The following is a 20,936-nucleotide window of genomic DNA, read 5'->3' as shown; positions in this document are numbered from 1 at the left end:
GATGAAAGGATTTAAAGGCAGGGATAAGGGCTGTGGCTTGCTCAGCACCCTGAAAGGATGGGCAGACCTCTTTTGCAGCTACAGTTTTAAAAAAGGTTGAGTTAAAGTACCTGAGCCGCTGCCACGGGCAAGTGGCGTGTCTGAAAATTAGATTTGTAGCCAGCAACTTTCATTGTTAAAATTATTCCGGGAACAGACCTTCACTGAAAGAATGAAAATGAAATATCAACAGCATTAATTCCCTTGCTTGTTGTCCTCTGTTTTTTTTCACTCATGCGTATAAAGGAAGTTTAGAAATGGGACATGACATCTCTCCAGTGCTCTGGAAGTTCTATGCAAGGAGCAAGTACTGAACAGCATAGGAAGTTTGGGCTCTCTATTCAACGCATGCAAGGTAGCGCAGAATGGGAGAGAAAACAGAAGTGGCTGCTGCTAGTGCAGAGCTCCAGCCTTCAGTATTTGTCCTGCATCTTGCAGTAAGAATGTGCATATGGATAGCTATGCGTTTGACAGAATAGGACTCACAGCTTGTTCTGAAGAGGGGCAGAAATCATGGGTTAAGAAAGAAAGGACCCTAGCAGTAATGGGTTTGCATTTCAGAAACATTTCGGTCTTATTTTAAGACACCCACACAACTCAGACCAAGCTGTGGGAATAGTGACAGTGCAGCTTTGGAGCCAAGACTTGGAAAGGGTCCAGAAAACAGTGAGGGAGCACATCTTGGTTCTTCTGCCTTAAACTTGCACTGACTTCTGTAGGGCCAGAATTTCGGTCTGGATGTGGTCATGAATAATGGAAATGACAACAGGCAGTATATACATATGATGTAAGTTTAGAAGAGTTAGAAGCATTTGTGATTTATGACATAATTAAGAGCATTAGGAGGAAACTTTCCATAGGGAAAAGTTATTCTATAATTACCCTCTCTGCAGCCTTTTTTGTCTTCCCTTGAAACACCTGGGATCAGACAGTCTTAAAGACAAGGCACTGGATTCACAGGCTGTGCTGGAATAACTATAATAATTAACAGGGCAAGGCAGATTATTTTCTACTTCATTCCTATGCAATATTAAAATGTGATGTTAGGAAGGGCCATTATTGTTTGATAAATTCTTTCTTTCTTCCTAACCCTGGTTCACTGATATCAAACAGTCTGCTCCTAATATGTATGAAGAAAGTTTATAACACAGAGGAATATTTCCTGCAAAGCACTGAATAGTCTTTCCTAAGAGCTTTTGCCTTTTTCTAAAACCCAATTGCCTTTGAATGGGCTCTGTTTAAGCTTCCAAGGGCTTTACATCAGATGAAAAAGCAGCGGAGGTGTGACTGTTCTCTGCTAAAGGCGAGGCTGCATGCAGCCCTTGGAAAAGCTTTGTGTGAAGTTTGGGGATTCTGGATGCCACCTACAGGATTATCCTTCTTGTTGTGTTTCCAGCTGCTTGTCCTCAGGAAAAGTGCTTTCCCACCTTTCCTAGGTCCTGCTGGGAGTGAGGAGCACCTGCTGGGCACCCACCAGCTTTGCTTTTGTTGGTAGCTGACTGCTGAAGGCTCACACTGAATGAACCACGCAGCATGGTGTGGTACTGCCAGAAGGACCTGGCCGAGGCCTGGAGGCACTGTAGTCCCATCAGCTCTGATGATCAGTCACAAATAGTGTCCCAGACTGAACAGGGCTACTCTCCTTTTCATCCTGGAGCTCCATGGGAGACATCAGCTTCCAAAGAACCATACCCAAAGTTTGGAAATAAAACACCAGAAGGGCAACCCAGACCTGGCACTCTCTGGTTTAATTAACTGCAGCTGTGGACCATTCACTTGCAGGATGCTGTTTTAGAGCTGCTAAGAGTAAGGAATAAGATTTACAAACAGATGTAGGAGCCAATCTGCCTCTTTGGACCTCTGCTATCAGTGTGCTATCAGCTTCAGAACTGCTATACAGCTTCCACTTAGGAGGACATAGCCATGTCTCTCAGTATCTGAATTTTCTACAGCAGACTATGCATAGAACCATCTACATGCCAGCTCTAGTGGTGCAGCCTCTCCCTTCAGGCCACTCTGCAATCTCAGGTTAAGCCATGCATGCCTTGGGAGAAAACTCCTACTGTGTTTTTGTCTTGGTGCAGTGAGCTGAGATGAGAGTTGGGAACGGTTAGGCGCTCCCTGACCATACCCGGAACTCCTGCTGCATGGATTATAGCCAGATCTGAATGATACCACAACCGTACAGGCTGGAAAGTACTGGAATTGTACAGTTGGTAGAAAGTACCATGGTTACTTAACATGATGTGGCCAGAATGGAAGAATACTGACCAAAGTCAATCATCTCACAATCCTATAAATGGCAATTGTGAGACCCTTGGAGCTTTTCTGGATCTCAGTGGGCTGTGACCAGCATCCCTGAGCTGGGATACCCTTCAGGGTAAGATTTTGCGAGGGTCGTCCTCTAACAGAAGCTGACAAAGAAGTCAGATTTTGCAAGGATTCAAAGACCATCTGCTACCAAACCCAGTGAAGGATAAGAGAAAAGTTAGATGTCTCAAGGCTCAAAAATTGCCCGTTGAGGAATGCTGGTGCATTAAGAGTGAGTAATTCAGTAAACTTGAGAAAAGGGGAATTTTGATCACAGGTTAACCTCTGTGTGTCCGGATATTGATGTGCCTTCACGTGTGTGTGATTTAATTTAGGAAAACCTGCAATAATTTTTGTGTGAACCTTGCCATTCTTGAATCTTCCATTAAGTTGCTATTACAATTGCAGTAAATTCCATTGGATCACTTTGTTAAAATGGCACTTTTACAACATCGTATTAAATCCACTTTTGCTGATACCTATGACAGTGGTTCTTAAGTGACCTAAATTGCCCTTCCATGACACCAGCACCATCCTGTTGCTGACAAGCTCTTGATACTGGAGCCACCAAGTGACATTCTCAGAGTGGGCACTTAGGGTGTGATTGCAAGGGGAAGCTCAGAGTTCACATGGATTAGATACAACCCTGCAAAGATAATGTGAGGTGTGGTTATTTAAATTGCATCTGGGTTTGTGTCTGCTATGGCTGATGCACCCTTTAGGACTTGGAGACCAAGCCCAGAGCTTGAGATTATGCAAGAGTTCTGCTGCTCTGTCTGTCTGCGTGATCTCTAAACAAACCATCAGTTGATATCTCAGCTCTTTCCCCAAACTCTCTATGCCCTTCAGAATTCTGTAGTGCAACAAATCCAGAATTTGGTGGTTTGCTAACATTTCTCTGGTGTTTCTTTTTAGCCTGTCTCCTACTATGTGTCTCAGCTTGTGAGAGGGGCTGAGTTTTGTGAATACAGAGAAAGAATTGAATAACCTTTCAGATCTATTTTCAAGCTCTTCCAGAAGTTGAAGACCTAGTGCAAAAATTAGTGAGTGAATGTATTTGGAATATTTGTGCCCTCCTGGGCCTATGAAATCTGCAAAATGCCTGATTTTTCTTCTTCATCTTACCCTGTTCCCTCCTTACCTGACAGAGGAGGGGGAACACCCCATCTCTTCTGTTCCCCGATCAGCCTGCCAAATCAGAAATCACCGTACTGGTGCTTGCATGGGATTTGCCATTATAGGAAAGATTGTTTTTGTCTATGACTGTGACCATTTCTCAAGCAATTGCTTCAAGAAAAGAGAATTAAAATGTCAGGCAAGAAACAGGTGATTGCTCTGAACATCTTTTGCTTCCAACTTGGCTGCACTGCAGAACAAGTGGTGATAGGAGTAGTCAGGAAGGAATACCATCTCCACTGCAAAATTAAACGTGTTTTCTGTACTTCAGACATTGTCATCAGCCGTCATTGTCCTGAAAGTTCTCCTTTTCAGGCCCTTTCATTTGTTTAAGGTGATACTCATAGTTGTTTTCCCTAACTACTTCTGTGCTTTCTGTCTTTTGCTGCACTACCACAAGGGACTTTGTGCACTACCTCAAGGGACCTTGTCCACTTCCTCATGTGTCTCTGTCCCCTTAGGGCAATTCCTCCCTCAGTGTACACTGAAATAAGGATGCACAAAAGAGGTGAGGGTGTATCACTCTTCTCCATCCTTCTATAGACACATTCTATGGATGGGAATTCACACTCTGGACTGGAGATCAGGATAAATTTCTTTCAAAATAAGGCAAGGTTTCCTGTAGCAGGATCGAAAGTATCTAGGTGTACTGCCACACTCCCCTGAGAGAGTATGCAGTGCCCGCTAAACTGAGCCTGCAAAGGGTGATTGATGATCTTTCTGTCCTTGGCAGGGAGTCACTGATGTATATGTGTGCTGGAGGGTGGCACCAGGGAGAAAAGATGGAGTGGAGGCCAGGGAAGAGCACCCATGCCTGCAGGAACCTCTTTGGCCCCATAGATCATGAGCAGCTGCGGCAGGACTTCCAACACATGCTACAAAACAGCATTGAGGGGGCTCAGCAGAAGTGGAACTTTGATTTCCTTCAGGACACGCCATTGGAGGGACTGCTGCAATGGGAAGAGCTCGAAGGTCACAAGGTGCCCACCTTCTACCACACCTGTGTGGTGGAAGATGCTCAGACACCCCTGCAGCGCTTGAACTTGCCCTTGGGCAAGGGGGACAAGAGTCACCGCTTTGACCAGATGACTGAGAATCCCAAAACTTCCAAGAGAGCAGGGGGCAAGAAGATCTCAGAAGGGAAGAAAAGAAGAGAGACATCTTTGACAGGTATGTGAAACCCTGATGTCACCAAACCTGGTTGCAGCAGCTGCTTAGAAATTCTGTGGAGAGCCTGGAAACCAGTCTTGCTTTAAGAAAGTGCAACCCTTCAAAGAAGCATCTGTAAGAGGAGGTAGGCACATTCTAAATTAATTGGCATGTGGTTGTGCTTTTCAAAGGTGCTGTGCCACACACCCCTTTCTGGCCTAGGGAATCTGTTTAATATTTGTCATAGAGCGATAGATAATGACTGCTTCTTGCAGGAGGATAGTTGGTGTGGTTAGGAAGAGTAGACATTTAAAAAGGCAATCTAAGAAAAGAAGTGAGATGATTTCTCAAGCAGGAACCCAACAGGAAAACAAGACGGCCCATCAGACGAGAGGTTTTTTGTTTTTTTGCTTGCTTATATGTTTAGTTGTGTGCACCCCTTCCCAAGTGCAATAAGGAATACCATTCAGCCAGCTAAGCCTTAGGAGGAACATCAAAAAACAGAGAAAGCAGCCAGGTCCCCTGCTAACTTCACCTTGGATATTATACTCAGTGAAGCCATCCAGGAATTTTAAGGCCAGATGGATCTTAAACTTGGCCAGGTGTCAGAACGGTCTAGTTTTTCAAATGCCTCTCACCCCTGACTTGCCACCAGGATTGGGTTTTAGCACCCTGGAAAGAGCTTTGTGGTGTTGAAAGTCCTCAGCATCCTGCATGCTAAGCCCTTCTGAACATCTAGCCTATATTTTTCTCTTCTCAATGGGATTTGAGCTTGTTTGAAAAAAATCCCATATATTAGATTTCCCTTGAAGATATTGAGATTTTGTTTTATCCAAGGCTGGGGTTTTCAAGATGAAGACCAAAGTTTTTCTTTCAGGAATTTGATGTGAGACACCAGCTTGTAATTGCCTAGAAGATAATTGAGGCTAAGGTTTCAGGAAACACTTTTCTGAACAGTGGTGTTGATCTCAATAAGTCAGACAATAGACTAATTTGCTATTTGAGGGTATGAAACTTAATTGCTAGCGAGAGGTTCAGGAAGAGGTTGGAGATTAATGAAGAGTGGAACATTGCACACTGGAGTACAAAACAATGGTATTTAATGAGTGCTCTTTTATTCTCCAAAGCACTTTACAACCATTAACTAATTAACAGTATAATTTACAAGTAGGAGTACAGAAGTGTAATTCAGAGCAGAACATTGTGATGGTTTGAGGGAACTGCTGTTCAATTGTAAATCTCTTACTAGGTGTGTGGGAGTAAATTATGCAGATATTTCCAGAGGATATTTTTCTTCCCTTTTGTTTTCCCTAGGCAAGAAACATTTCATCAGGGGATGAGGAAACCAGAATACCATGCTGCACAGTTTAACACTTTCCCACATGTGTTTTCATAAGAGAAAATGCTTTAGTCTAACAACAGTATCCTTCTCCCCAAGGAATCTGGGATAGACCAGGAAAATCGTTTGCAGTCTTTTCTTTTGGAGAGGCTGGAGATCAGTCCCTCTCAGTCCTTCTTTCAGACATACACACACATCCATCCTTCTCCTAGCCAGCTGAAGGATGCTTTAAATGTTTCCGTCTAGCTGCAGGAACGTTACGTTTTCCCTCTGGGCATAACAATTAGTTCAGGCACAACTCAGCCAGGGAAAGTCATGCCTAGCGATACAGTCTGAGCCCATGCTTCCACCCATTCACTCATCTGCCATCCCATAATGAAAGGTTAGTTTAGTATTAGGATATGAAGTTGGATTTGAACCGAGTAATCTGTGTTCTGCTTTGGCCAACAAGGAACACTGTAATGCTTTACATTAAGATCCAGCAATGTGCATTTAATTTAGACTTTCAAAGACAGCTGTGGCCCATTAAATAAATATATTAAAATATTAAATATATTAAAAAACAACCATGGGGTTTTGTGGACATTGGCGCCTCCAGAGTTTAAGAAGCAGAGGTTTTCCTACTGCCTTTGACTTCTCAGGCACACAGAAAGCTCACCAGTACAAATGCATTTTTCCTTTTATCTCCCAACCCTTTTATGCAAATGTACTCCATCTCCATTCTTTCCTTTTCAGTTGCAGACCCAGTGGGGTTCTGCTCTGTTTTCTGGAACAACCTCAGATTCCAAAACAGCTAAGATACAGGCTATAGGCCTTTTTCACTTTTTTCTTTCTTTTATTTTTTTTTCAGTAGTCAAGGTTGACAAACCATGCCAGCTTTTCACTCTTCTTCTCTTCCTTTATTTTTTTTTGGCTGGCCTCAGTCTGATACACTTAGATCTTGGCTCTGCTGGGAGATGTTAATACATCTTTGCCTCCTTTGCAGAAGGTCAAAGAGAGAAAATTGCTAAAGACTCCATGTTTTCAGTGGCTGATCTTACTTCTGAAGCAGATATTTTATGGGAAGGGAAGTGAAGGAAAGGAAAGCAGGTATTTAGACAGGTGTATTTAAACAACAAGAATCTTTCCCCCCTGGGTCCCTGTGGCCAGGATTTCGTACATCTAGCTAAAATTCCTCACGAGCAGAAACAGGAATACAGACTATTAAAGTCCTTTCTGAAAATTTCATCTATTAAGCATAATTTCTAATGCATTCATTTTCCCACAATAAGAAGGAGGATGGCTACACAGAAGTATTCAAAATGAAAGAAGTAAGTAGTCAGGATTACATATGGTAATGTAAGGGTTTTTTTACCACTGCTGCTCCTTTCCTCTGCTGCTCCTCTTAGAGACTATGGTGAGTTACAGTAAAAACAGCATTTGCTTTTCTACTGAGTTAGAGGTGCAGGATCCTTTCCAGGAGAAATCTTCTCTCCTTGAAATCATGTCAGGCTCCAAAAGTTTAACTTAGGACTAGCTCAGGTACCTCTGCACTCCATTGCCCTGTGCCGTGCAGACTTATCCTTAAGGAAGTTGGTTGCAGGAATCTCCTTGCACAAACTTGGCTGTGAAAGCCTGCAGAATTTCAGTCATCCCACCAGTAATTTTCTGTGTTGAAATTAATCCAAGACTTCATGCTGACTTGATAGTTGTTGCCAACTTGACTGTATAGAAACCTCAGGTTTAAATGTGAAACCCGCATTCTCAAACGAAATTGGAGTGAATTCATTAATATGAATACAGACAATTTACATGAGGTAAACCCCATGAACTCTAAATATAAATAACCATCTAGCTTCCATTTCAGCTAATTCTGCCTTATTTACCTGAAAACAGTACAGTTGGCTTTTTGTTTTTGTGAGGTTGGGAGGCACAGAAGGAACTCCTAGGGAAACTCCTGTGTTCTAATCATGGTTCTGTAGTTAAGATTGATTTGTTTGCACCTGAAACAAAAGATTCAACCACACATATGTATGAAAAAAGGGGTGTCATCTCCATGAGCCACAGTGCTTGTTCTCTGAGCAAAGGATTAGTTGTAATTCAGTGACGGTGCAAGGTTTTATACAGTCCTCCTTGAATCTGCAGTTTGATCTAATAGGCAGAAATAGACTACCCCGTATACATATATAGTTTTTCTGATGTTCTTTTTGCAGACTATTTTAGTTATCTTTAAGGAGGAAAAAAAAATATTTCTGTCTGGAAGACATTGCAGCCATGGATCTAAAAGTTGGAGTGAAATGTCACATTGCTCAGCTTACATAAGAGTGTCCAAAGTCTTTTTGATCTCAGCTGGATAAAAGCCAGCACATTTCCTTTGTTTTACTTGGTATTACATAGCTTTATGTGGAACACGCTAAAGGTATTAGTTTTGTTCATTCATGAGCTATAGAGAAGTCTAAATTACTTCTTTGATAAGAAACTGAGATTTGAGAGATTGCTTGACAAGCAGCCATTATCAATGTCTTAGCCCTAATTCTGTTTATGTGCTGTTCTCCAGATTACTGGGCAAAGAAGCGAGTCAAAACGAATATGCAAGCTGCTGCAAAGAAGACAACTTCTTGAAAGCAAGCACAGGATTGCTCTGCATGGGAGAGGTTGGGAACATCTGCCAAGCTTCCTCAACCTTCAAAAACCAGGTGTGCAGGATGCGAACACGTAGGGGCATCCCACAGAGTTGTGTTCTTGACAGCAGCAGCAAAACCAGGAAAAGCTTTCATTGGGATGGGGTCAAGCCAAATAAACTGGAATCGCTTAGTTGAGAAATTACTGGCCTTATAAACCACTGGTAAGCAAGCCTGAACATCACGGAAGTTGGCTAAGGCTAGTAGTTTAATATCGTGTATTAAAAATCACTGTACATGAGGAAGCGGTAAGCAGTTAAAACAACTATACATGTAGTGGTATGCTTGGATGAGTCAGTGTACAGTTGGGGCCTTTGATATTGTCACATCTTTACATACTGCCTTGATTTGAGCAGGAACAGCTTAGTGAGTTTCACCATGGACCTAGGGGTGTTGGTTGACAGCCAGCTGAACATGAGCCAGCAGCGTGCCCAGGTGGTCACGAACACCACTGGCATCTTGGCTTGTATCAGAAAGAGCGTGGCTGGCAGATCCAGGACATGATCCTGCCCCTGCATTCAGCACTTGAATATCATGTTCAATTCTGGGCCCCTCACTACAAGAAGGATGTTCAGGTTCTGGAGCGTGTCCAGAGAAGAATGACAAACCTGGTGAAGGGGCTGGAGAACAAGACTCTTCCTCTTATGAGGAACGGCTGTGGGGACTGGGGTTGTTTAGCCTGGAGCAGAGGAGGCTGAGGGGAGACCTTATCACTATCTACAACTGCCTGAAAGGAGATTGTAGCGAAGTGGGTGCTGGTCTCTTCTCCCAAGGGACAGACAATAGGACAAGAGGGAATAGCCTCAAGTTACACCAGGGGAGGTTCAGATTGGACATTAGGAAAACAATTTTCACCGAAAGAGTCATCAGGCACTGGCAGAGGCTGCCCAGGGAGGTGATTGTGTCACCATCCCTGGAGGTATTTAAAAGAGGGGTAGATTAGGTACTTAAGGGTATGGTTTAGTGGTAGATAGGTATGGTTGGACTCAATGATCTCAAAGGTCCTTTGCAACCTGGTGATTCTATGATTCTATGACACACTAGAACCAATTCCCACCTCTTTCTGTTTTTTTTTTTCTTGAGATACAGAATTTTGTGCTTGCACCTATTCAGGACATAAGTAATAGCACTAGGGTGCAAACGCTGGGGTGTAAATGGAGAAAGCTGAAATTATTTGGGAATGTTTCCATTTCTATCAGCAGCCATTTTAGCCCTGTATATCTGCCCCCCACACAAGGATTTGGTTGTTATATGTCATGCAGGGAGATTTTCAGATACAATCTTGTATCTTTCATTCCTGTTCCCAACTGGACAAAATCCAGCCTTTAATCTAGGTCTATGAGTTTTCACAGTGAAAACAAAAAATAAATTTGCTATGCATTTGTCCACAGTGTTTTAAAAAGCCATCTGCTTCTAAGAACATAGTAAGAATGAGGTAGCTTGTTTAGTTGCCATTTTGTGCTTTTTATTCATACTACTAACCTTTATATAAGATGCGAAAGGGCATTAATAACATTGAAATGGCAGTCATGCAACAATCTTGATGTTGTATGGACTACTTTTCTATGGCATTTGTTATGCTTTTCCATCACCTACTTTTTATTTCACTTTTTTACTCCCCTGACTAGTTGGGATAATAGAGATTTACAACAATTATAATCAGCATGTAAGCTAGAAAAAGAAACCTATAAAATATATGCTTTAAATTACACTGCTGCAAATGGCCTTAAGATGCATACAGTATTTAATGAACTTGTTTGGAAAGAACTCTGTAAATGTCAGGGTTTTAGAATGATGTGTTGATGGACTGCTGCTCTTTGTCTCAAATCTGAACAAACTAATGTTTCTCTTGGGGGGTAAAAATTAACATGCACACGTATGTGTGTCAGGTGTATGCATGAAAAGTGGTGTAAGTCAGTCACACATGCTGCATTACGTGCCACATTAGGAGAGTTTAGCATGTTTCTTCTTTCCCATTAAGAGCTACAAGTGTTTAGACATAAATAATGTTTGATTTTCCCCCAAATGGTACAAGATAGTGATTTTAGTCTGTTTCTGTATGCTGAGATAAAGATACTTGGCTAAGTGTGAGGTTGGATCCTGTTTCCAGCTGCGAACAAGAGTCATAAGATACAATTTTCTCTCTTGAATTTTCTATTTAGTTAGGAGCAAACCTTACTCCAGCTGATGTCAAAGGGAGTTATAACCCAAATTAAGTAGGATGAGGGCCAGCTTCATGTTATATGCTTGCAGAGCTTTCAGTGGGTTTGTGGGCCTTGCCAGTCTGTTATACACTTTTCAGCCTATTGACATGTAGCCTAAGGGTGTGGGACTGGGCTTTTCGTATGTTTAGGTTCTTTGAATAGAACAGGGTTTTTGTTTGGGGGTTGGGTTTTTTTTTGGAACTGTGTTTCTTATTAAGAAAAATTGCACAACTGTTTCTGTTTCTCTGTGTGTTTGTGATTTTAAAGCAGACCAACGACACTGTGCACCTTTTGGTTTTGTAGCAAGTTTTTCTGCCCAGGATGGCACAAGCTGTGCATAAATACCCTAAAATCTAGCATGCATGAGGTTGTCGTTAAATAGCTGAGTCTTTCTCTTTCAAGGGGAAAAGGGATGCTGCCCTTCATTAGTAGAAATAATGACTGTAAATGTACTGATATCCCAAAGAAACAATAGAGGATCATGGGTTTTTTTGTATTAATACCAAATTAATACCAAAACATCTCAGTTCTTAAAAAACATTTAAAAAGAATTATCTGCCTTAAATACTTTGTAATTGGGACACTAATATGTAATAAGAATTTGTAAAACAATTGTTTAAATTATCAACAGGTTTTGGATACCAATGCAGATATTGACCTTGGAGTGGAACTCAATATATTCAAACTGAAAGGTGGAGACCATGGCTGGACATTCAGCCTGTCAGTGTTTCTAGCATCTTAATTAGTTGTGATTGTGAATGGAAGCTCAATGCTAGTGTAGAAAAGAGTTTTCTGCTGATTAGACAAGGTGATTTCTTTGTGCTTGCTGATTATACATTTGTTAATGTTTTTTGAAATGGGAGACTATTGCAGATGAAGTTAACACAGTAACACAGAAGAAGGCAGAGAAGTGGAAAATACTTTTTTCATACCAGTGTTTGCAATGGGAAATTCATATACTTCTACCACAGGATCAAATTGTGCTTGGTCTATACTATAGTAGAACTCACTGATCTGTGGTGGAGCCACCCTCGTTTACACCAGAAGAGAAGTAAGGCTGAGATGTTTTGCAGTAGTCCTTTTACTGTACAGAATAAATGGTCAAGAAGCTAACTCTGTTAAGCCATGCATTGCCTCCTTTCTACATACATGGGTTTTAAAAGATAAAGAAAAATGGTTTCTGCTCTATTTTTGTGTGTGTGGCTGCCAAAAGTAACAACAAACCTCCGATTACTGTCTAAGCTTCATCATCACCAGGGTGGATAAAGTATATCTGTGTTTCATTACCATGCTGATGAGGAAACAGTAAAACATGGAATATTTCTTTATTTTGTTCAACTTGTGAATTTCACGTTCTTGTTTAACACGGCTTGTACAGGGGTTATGTCAGTACATAGCAAAGCTGTAATATAAAATATTTTTAGTAGTGAGTGGGTCTAAAATATTCCCGTTCTTTAAATGAAGCAGCGGACCTGGTTGAAAAAGCCATATACTGAAGCCTTGATTTGCTTTGTTCCCTGGCATAAACAGTGTGTTGATCATACCAAGCCTAATCCTGTAACAAAGCTGTTCAGGGTTTATTTGCTGACCTGTGAGTTTGATGGGCTACAGGGTTCTGTCGCTGCCCATCAAAACCCAAAGCAGCACTTTCTCATAATGAGAAGCAAGGAGATGTGTTCAGACTTTGGGCATTAAAGACATGGTAGCAGCACTGGTCTAAGGTCTTGTGCAGCTATGTGAGGATCACACAACAGAAGGGAGACTGCAACAGGAGTCCACAATGTCTTGTAACCTTGGCATGCTAGTAAGCAGGTACAACTACATCGACCTGAGCCCTCCTCCTTCCCCTTTTTTGAATACAAGCTGCATGTGTGACTCAACAGCCATAACCTACCTTCTGCCAACACCACAGTGCGACTAGCATATCTGCTAGGGAAATCAGTAGTTCAGATTTTTTCCACCCAAGGTAAATGTGTCCCATGCGCAACACAACCTGAGCTGAAAATGGGACAGAGCAAGTCGCAGGACACTTGTTTTATACTTTGTACAAACGTGGATATGATCCTCTCAGGGATGGATTATTTCATTAAATTCCTTTGAGCAGCAACTCCTTTCAGCTGTCTCCTACTATGGGTGGTTCTTCATTCTCTTGGTCCCTGCCTTTGCCTTCTGTGACTTTGGCAGCTGGCTTGAGGCCTTGCCAGTGAAGACTGAGGCAAAAATGTTGTTGAGTACCTCAGCCTTCTCCATATTCTGGGAACCAGGCCTCCCACTTCCTTCCAGAGAGGGCTGATAGTCTTCCTAGTCTTCCTTTTATCACCAATGTACCTACAGAAGCTTTTCTTGTTGCCCTTGACATCATTGGCCCCCTGTGCTCTTCCACTTTCTACAGTTCATCACTTCTGGTACACAAAATATTGACTCGGGCTGTGGGGTAGTATAAGACAAGCCGACCTACAGTGCAGAAAATGTGTTTCTGCAGTGGATATTTCATGGTTTTCCACTGAGGTGTCACAAACCATATAAGAGGAAACCTTTTTTTTTTTCCTTTCTTTATTTTCTTAGATTTTTTTTCTTAGGAAATGCTGCCTCTCTTACTTTCAGCAATCTGTTCCCTTGGCAAGAAATACGACTATCAGGTGTTTAAAATTAAAGTTGTTAAAATCAAATTTGCAAAGTCAGGAGGGTTTGCCCCAGTGTCCTGGACATAGCCCAACTTTGGTAATTACATCTCTCCTAAATAAACCCTTCTTGCAGTTTCATGGCATTCTTCCTGTCCCAATGAAATCTGCTATGGAGAGCTGCTGTGACACAACATGTTAAACAGCTGCTGTGTTTTCACCCAGAAGTGGCCGTGCTTGAATAGCAGATGAAATGATTTATAATATATGGCATGCAAACACACAGATTTTTTTATTACAATGACTTCTGCTGAACTGGAGGAGTTACTTGGGAGCAGCACTTCTGAAAAAAAAAAAAACAGCTCAGGAACTAAATATGGGTTTAAAGGTCTGATTCTCTAGGTCCCTCTTTCAGATGATCTTTTCCAAAGCCATCCCTTTCTCTTATAAGGAGGTGCTGAGAAGTGGCAGGTTCATGTGATCAGCTGTGTTTATATGGTGGTAACTGTCATGCTGCCCATCAGTCCACTCTGTAAAGGCAAAGAGCATTCCAAAGCACTGAGCAGCTACAGCGGTCAGGGGGTAAAACCAACACGTACGCACCTGCTAAATAAATATTTTCCCCAGCTTGGTATAAATGTGACATTTCTTACTGTGTAATTACGTCAGCAAGAGGCCAAAGACAGCAGTTTGTCCCCTTGCAACGCTGATGGGCCAAGGTAAACTGGCAATTGGAAAGGATTGTCCTAGGCAAGTGTTTTGTGCTGGCTGGGGACCTCTAGTGGTCCCTGAAACTTCACAAGAGAATCCACATACCAATTAAAAATATTTTCACACACAAAACCCATGCACGTTCTCACAGCACAAAGATCAGCCTGGTGTTACACTGCTGTAAAATGAAACCATTGTGGCAGAGGTGGTATAATTGGTCTCTTGACGAATTTTCCTGAAAATTTAGGTGATCCTTTGCAAGAAGAAAGTGGAGAAACATTCTCCTGATCCCATTGGAAAAGGGAAGCTCGCAGGATCAGGGTGATGAATAGAGCTTGCTTCTGGTTTTAAAGAATCAAGCCATTTTACACTTTAAAATCACAACATTATATTAAGCAGAAAACTTTATTACTAATATTCTTAAATCCTCATCTCAGTTATATCCTTGGAGTTGGAGCCATGTCACTAAGTGTGTGATGAAAGAAATCTCTTTAAAACTCTGTGATAGGAAAGCTCCCATTCTAATTGTTTTGGATCATCTGCATCCTGTGTTTGGTTACGTGGGGTAATAGAGACCATCTGTCTCCCTTCTTCCCAGTATGTGGCTGAAGAGCTGGTTTCATTGACACAGTGCAGAGGCCTTTCTTGTGTTAAGAAAATGTGTGTAGCAAGGACCAGCCAACACTTCTGACCTTACTAGCCATGTATCAGTTTCTTTGTATGGCCAAGAACCACAAGATGTACATTATGGTATGTCAAGGAAAGCAGTGAACTCCAGGAATAAATGGGAAACACCAAAAACTCCCCTTTGCTCCCACCAGTCTGTTGGGATGTTGGTCTGGGTCCCAGAACAGCACAGTGATGCTGTTGTGGGTAGCAGTATCTGGCGCTGTCTTCCCTCAAGGGAAACAAGTGACGCTATCTAAACCTGTGTCCTTTGTGAGTTTTATACAGCCCACTCATAACACAGCTGTTGCAGTCATGTAGAAGAGTGCACACAGAATCCTGCTAGCAATTTGGGAGCTTGTGAAACAAAGTGTGATGGACTAAGAGAAAAAGGACAGAGCTGGAGACAAAGGGTGGAGAGTCTTACATATATCAGACACTTGTGCCATGTAAAAAGAGCAGTGAGATGTCACCAGCCCTTGTCAAGCATAAGTTTACTTATGTTGAAGAAAAATTTGTCTGGTTCAGTGCATTTCCCCATGGTTTCAGAGTGCTGCAGTGAATTTTCTTTTTTTCTTAAAATGCAGGTTATTTTAAACATGCATCAATTGTCAACTGACTTGTCTGGCTGCAGGGTGGTGGGGACAGTGGTGGTCAGATAAGCGTGTCAGTGTAACCCCCCCTGCCTCCATGGCAAGCATCACCTTGGTTTCTCAGCAAAAAAAATGGCAAGAAGGTTATTAAGAACTGTAAATCAGTGGAGATAAACAGTATATGGCACAGGTACATTAAGCTACAGCTGACCTTCTATGAATGTACCTTTTGCTGGGGTATTGCAAAAGATTTTTAAAGGCAACAAAGCAGCATAGCATATTTCTTCACTCAGATTAAATGCATTGTTTAAATTCTTGTGGCTAGACAACTTGTCTTGTCCTTTAAAAAGAAAGAAGCCATACTAAACAGCAAAGCAGCATGAAAAGGCTGGGATGTAGGATTGGGAGACTATGGTGAATTTTTAGCTTGCCTGCTGCAAATCAAGATTGGCCTTTTTTACTTTTTCACAATCTTTCTCCCTTTGTTCTTCATGGTTACCACAAAATCTTATTCTAGGATTCTCTGAGATGTGAAAATTAAATAATGCCTCTGGACAATGGTGCCACGGTCTGGATAAATACCGCCATGCATAAAGTATTTTGTGACACCTTTCATCCAACAAGACTCCAGGGAAAAAAATAAAAATAAACCCATATATTTATTATTTAATAAATAATAAAATGTTTGTATATATGTTGTTGTTTATTATGTATATGTATCCATACATCTACCTATAAATTTATAGAGATACATATGTAGTTTCATCTTATATACAAGAATCTTTTTGCCCAATACAAAACAATACTGTTCCAGGGGTAGGCTGGAGTAGCAGATGGGTAACACTTAACACTTACGTTGCCTTTTCTATGCCAAGGAAGCAACACAAAGCTCTTTCTGAGAGAGGGGCCTTGCAAAGGGTGTATCATATGTATAACAAGCTCTCCAGGGACTGCCGAGGACCAGGAGGGCATCCATTACAGAACACAATTGGGAAATACAGAGATTATGTGGGATTTTACTGGTGGCCAGTGGCATTTGTGTGCATCCCATCTCAAAACACACCATGCTAGGCTCATCAGAGGTGACCACAGAGAATATCTGTGATGTTTTAGGGCCATGTTGTGATTTCCTTGTGTTACTGCGCACTATCTATCAGAGAAAGGACTGGCTAAAAAAACACAGGCTGAAAGAATAACAGAGTAGGTATGCCCACATCTAAATTGTCCGGCCTGGAGAAGAACCGGGTTATTTGCAAGCATCAAAAAGCCTGATGATGTCAACTTCGACAACACATCTCCCATGACTGTAGTACTTCAGGCAGTGGAGCAGTGATGGGTAAAATTCAATAGACAGTACATGTTCACGGACAAAAGCATCCCTGATGAAAAGGAAGAAACCACTTGTCTGTAGCCATAGGTGCATCAATCTCACGAGTGAAGAGGAGGCTTTGCCATGCCTCCCTTTATACCACATGCTCACCCAGCCATGCACTTGCCATGGTGTCAATAGGAAGAATATAACACGATTCTTCTGAGAGTAAATTATTTACTATCTCCATGTCAGTCTGTAACTATTTTACTGTAATTCGAAATGGGAAGTAACCATAATTTGGATTGCTTAATTGTTGACCTCCATTCAACTGTAGCCTGTTTTATGAAGGAGATTCATGCTAACAACTCAATAATATATGCTTATACATAAACTTCAGCATCTTACAGGTCAGAATAAGCAGATACATCCATGCAGCCACAGAACTCATTTAATAACATCAGTTGTATAAAATGCAAATCTTACTCATGTCATTTTTAAGTCCCCACCAGGGTGTTGCAACAGCATGATTCCAGTGCTCAGGACTGTAGGATCCAGCAGCAACTTTGCAGTTCCAGATGCCACAATTTGCTTCAGCCCACTTTTTTTTTTTTTTTTTTTAAAAAAAATCTCCTAGGGAACAATAACGAGATCATCTTATAGTTTTGAGAAGGTGAGTATCTGATCGGTGTCTGAAAGAAACGAAATAACAAAGCACCCAAGTTCTTGTTCTCACATAGCAAACTTTTGCAGTGTGTTGGTTCATTTTTCTCTAAAAATCCCTCAAACTCTGAGTTTTATGCTAGGTGCAAATGAGCAGAATGCTCTGCCTTGCATATTTGTACATGAATCTAGCCCAATGGAAAAAAAAAAAAAAAAAAAGAAAAGACTATTGAAGGCATTGAGAAAAAAAAAATCAGTGCATGGAAAGGGGCTTAATACATTCACAATGTTATTTAGCTCTAACAAAGAGCAGCAACCCCAGATGACCTTCTGGCTCCTGTCTCCACCCAAGTTCCTGGCCTCTGTTCAACGTCCTGGCAAAAGTTGCAGACATCCGCAACACAATGCCAAGTAGCTGTTTTGTCTGTAGATATGTAACAGAGATTAGCCGAGTGGTGGTGGGGAGCTGCTACACATAAACCAGCACCTCCAAACAGGGAGCTGGCATCCAATTCCCATCAAAGAGCATTTTTCCCGGCAGTGGCAAGCACCTCTTCAAGGCTTCCATGGCTGGGTAAGAGAGAAAAAATTTCAACTTCAGCTAACAGGGGTTTATACGCTCCCCCCTCAGCCCCCTCCCAGGCAAGTCTTTCATGTCAATGATTAACTCAATGAGACAGTGGCTCCATCACCAGCGTGAAGGATGGATTGAGCGCAGGGCCCATTACATCATACTTTTCTGATGTGCTCAGCCATGGATCACTGATTTGCCTCTGACTGCAAGCTAGCAAAGCTGACACTTGAATGGAAAAGAGAATGTAACCCTGTGCACATGGCTTGTTAACACCTCCTGTGTGTGATCACTTTTAAAGAGATGTCTGAACTGTGCCCAAATGGAAATGGCTTTTGTTTTCCTGCAGTAGGCTTTAAAAGAAAAATTTCATTTTGACTTTAAATAGATTTTTTCCTCCCTTTTTTGTACCGGAGACAGGAAACTGTTCTTTCACGCATTCAGAAATACAAATTATGATTGGCAGAACGTTAGAGTGCAGAAAAAGAGCTTTTGAAAGAGATTCTGGAGGAGCAATCAAGGCAGATTAAATGTTAGGTCCTACATCTAGCCAGCCAATCTCCTTAAGTCACAACCCCCAGCTCTCAGTATTTTGTTTGTATTTTTATCACAGAACTGGCTAGACCTGCAATTTCAGTAAAATGCAAAGTGGGAAGGGAAAAATGCTGTACTCTCCTTCTCTGTCTTCTCCTCCTTCTCCTGATATATGAGGTTTAAAGAAAACATCAACTATTAAATTCTTTGCTTCAGCATATGTTCATTATTATCATTTTATCCTTTTGCCAAGGTCACTGTGACTGGGGACTGATTGCAAAGGAAGCTTCTCTAAAACAACATGTTAATTCTGTATAAAGTGATATGTCCGTTTATATTTTATTTTGTAGAATCTGTAATAATTACATAATACATTATTAAATTCTCATTGCGCTAACATGTTGGGTGAACTTAATAGCAGGCTGTCATGAGAAATCAAGCAAGAGAGCATGAGATCTCAGTTAAGCACACATATTCAGTAAACACTTTGGATTTTTTAGGAGGGGCAGCCTACACTGTCTGCCATGAGGCTTTGCTTCCTGGCCTAGCCAAGTTACAAAACTTGTCACTCAGGACCATCATTGAGAAGCAGAAGAGGTAGAAGACAGTAGCACTTTGAAGAATTTAAGTTTTCTCCCCCTCTCAGAAAGCAGCTCCACTACTGATGGTTGGATCCAGCCCCCCATGACAGGGGATACTTTCTAAAGTGCATCAAAAATGCTTGGCAGAAGCCTTGCTGTAATTATTTATGCTTTGTTCCTTTGACTAAATGAACAATATCTTATAAGAAGAGGATAAAAAATAAATAAAATATTTTCAGCGTTGGCCACTGGTTTGTAAATGGAAGAATGATTCACTTGGCTCTTCAGACTAAAAGTGTAAGTAAACAGAAAATCAGTTTGAGGTCTATTTAAGAACAAGAGAAGCCAAAATGATGTATGAGGGGGTTGTTCAGAGAGAATAGCAAGCAGGCAGAGCTGCTCTCCTGCCCCCAGGCTCCTTTTCCTCCACCTCTGAAACAGGTTGGGATTCATCTAGCAGTGCAACTTGTGTGGGAGGATGCTATGTGTATACATTCCCTCTGGAAATAATTAACCAAGGTCAACATTGCTGGAGCCTTAGATGTGAAACTGTCAAGGAAAACACAAGCACTACAGAAAGTGGTGCTGGTAACTCAGTATGTGGGAAACCATCTCTGGGTCAGAGATGAACCAAACCCCTTATATAGTAGCTTACTTCACTCAGACTGTCTGAGAACAACTTTCTGCCCAAAGAGCACAACAAAGACAGAAAATGGAGATCCCAACAAGCACATGCCCTTGCATTTATTGCAGAAACAGACTTGAGACTCTGAACTATCAGTGGATGGTAGCTCTGCCTGCTCAGCCCTCTCCTGCTGAACTGTTGTTTGGGGTGGTATCCAGCACATACATTGCTGTGTACAGCAGGAGAGCAAGCACAGCCACTGCACTTTTGCCTAAGAGATAGCAAGCAGCATTATAGTTTTGGGGGAATTCATCTGTACCCAGTTTGTAAAACACTCCTGATTACTTTAAGAAGGAGGATGACCATAAATGATTTCTATCCCACAATTGTAATTCCTCTCTTCATTTTTTTGTCCAGTCCTTTTACAGTTGAAAACTCTTTTTCCTTTCCTCTTCTGAAAAGGAATTGCCTAGCTTTTTTTTCAACTAATAATGAAAATAACAAATGCATACTGGAGACTTGAAGAGAGCCGTGCTTGAGAGCACTGATATGTTGTGAAGATGACAGAGCGAGAGAAGAGACCTTTGGCTCTGATAAGACCCTTTTTGTGATGTCCCTTTCTGGATGTGTCCAGAAAAGTTACTATGTCAAGCCTTTGTTTAAATTGGGTCCCACTACACAAGGGTATTTATTAGCATAACAAAGCTGCAATGGCCAAAAGAAGGAGAAGATGACTTGGCTAATGTAAACAAATTGTTCAGTATAACCTAGTGGTACATAGGACTCTATCATGGTATTGAATATCTCTCCTCATGCTGAGAGAAAGAGTCTTGATACAGGCGCCAGTAGGTCTGTAGAGCTATTGGTAGACAGCCAGGGCATACTATTTAATGGAAGGACATCATGAAATATGCTTTTATTTTTATTACTTTGTAATATTATTATGCAGCTGAAATAAATCACAAGTTATTTCTAGTGGGATTCAGTCACAAGCTACAAAAGCAGTGAGCTGTGGGACATGCTTCTCAAGCTCCCTGTAAGCAATCTCCTATATTCTCTGGAAGGAGCAAAACTTTTGCATGAGGGTCAGCCCATGATCTTTTGCTCTTTCAATATTTATTAAATGCATTAATAAATAAGTTCAACTTCTTGAACTCACAGGACCAAGTTCTAGGTTCCTGCCTC

General features: G+C 41.5%; 1 protein-coding gene across 1 annotated transcript; it reads left to right on the top strand.

Moving 5' to 3' along the window:
• The first annotated feature begins 274 nt into the window (after positions 1-274).
• Positions 275-19,213, top strand: LOC104066609 (cyclin-dependent kinase inhibitor 1). The gene is made up of 4 exons (XM_009569232.2): positions 275-394; positions 4,259-4,695; positions 8,550-8,688; positions 17,280-19,213. The coding sequence occupies exons 2-3, from the start codon at positions 4,269-4,271 to the stop codon at positions 8,612-8,614; spliced, it is 492 nt and encodes a 163-aa protein (XP_009567527.2). The 5' UTR covers positions 275-394; positions 4,259-4,268; the 3' UTR covers positions 8,615-8,688; positions 17,280-19,213.
• Positions 19,214-20,936: the final 1,723 nt, after the last annotated feature.

The sequence above is a fragment of the Cuculus canorus genome, chromosome 1 (genome assembly GCF_017976375.1).
Source record: "Cuculus canorus isolate bCucCan1 chromosome 1, bCucCan1.pri, whole genome shotgun sequence".
Taxonomy (NCBI): domain Eukaryota; kingdom Metazoa; phylum Chordata; class Aves; order Cuculiformes; family Cuculidae; genus Cuculus; species Cuculus canorus.
Note: the sequence above shows the minus strand (reverse complement) of the source record. Positions and strands in the feature narration are given on the sequence as shown.

Coding starts and splice junctions, on each gene's coding strand:
- LOC104066609 (XM_009569232.2), top strand. CDS start 4,269: ATGTATATGTGTGCTGGAGGGTGGCACCAGGGAGAAAAGATGGAGTGG. Junction 4,696..8,549: donor AAGAGAGACATCTTTGACAG/GTATGTGAAACC, acceptor GCTGTTCTCCAG/ATTACTGGGCAAAGAAGCGA.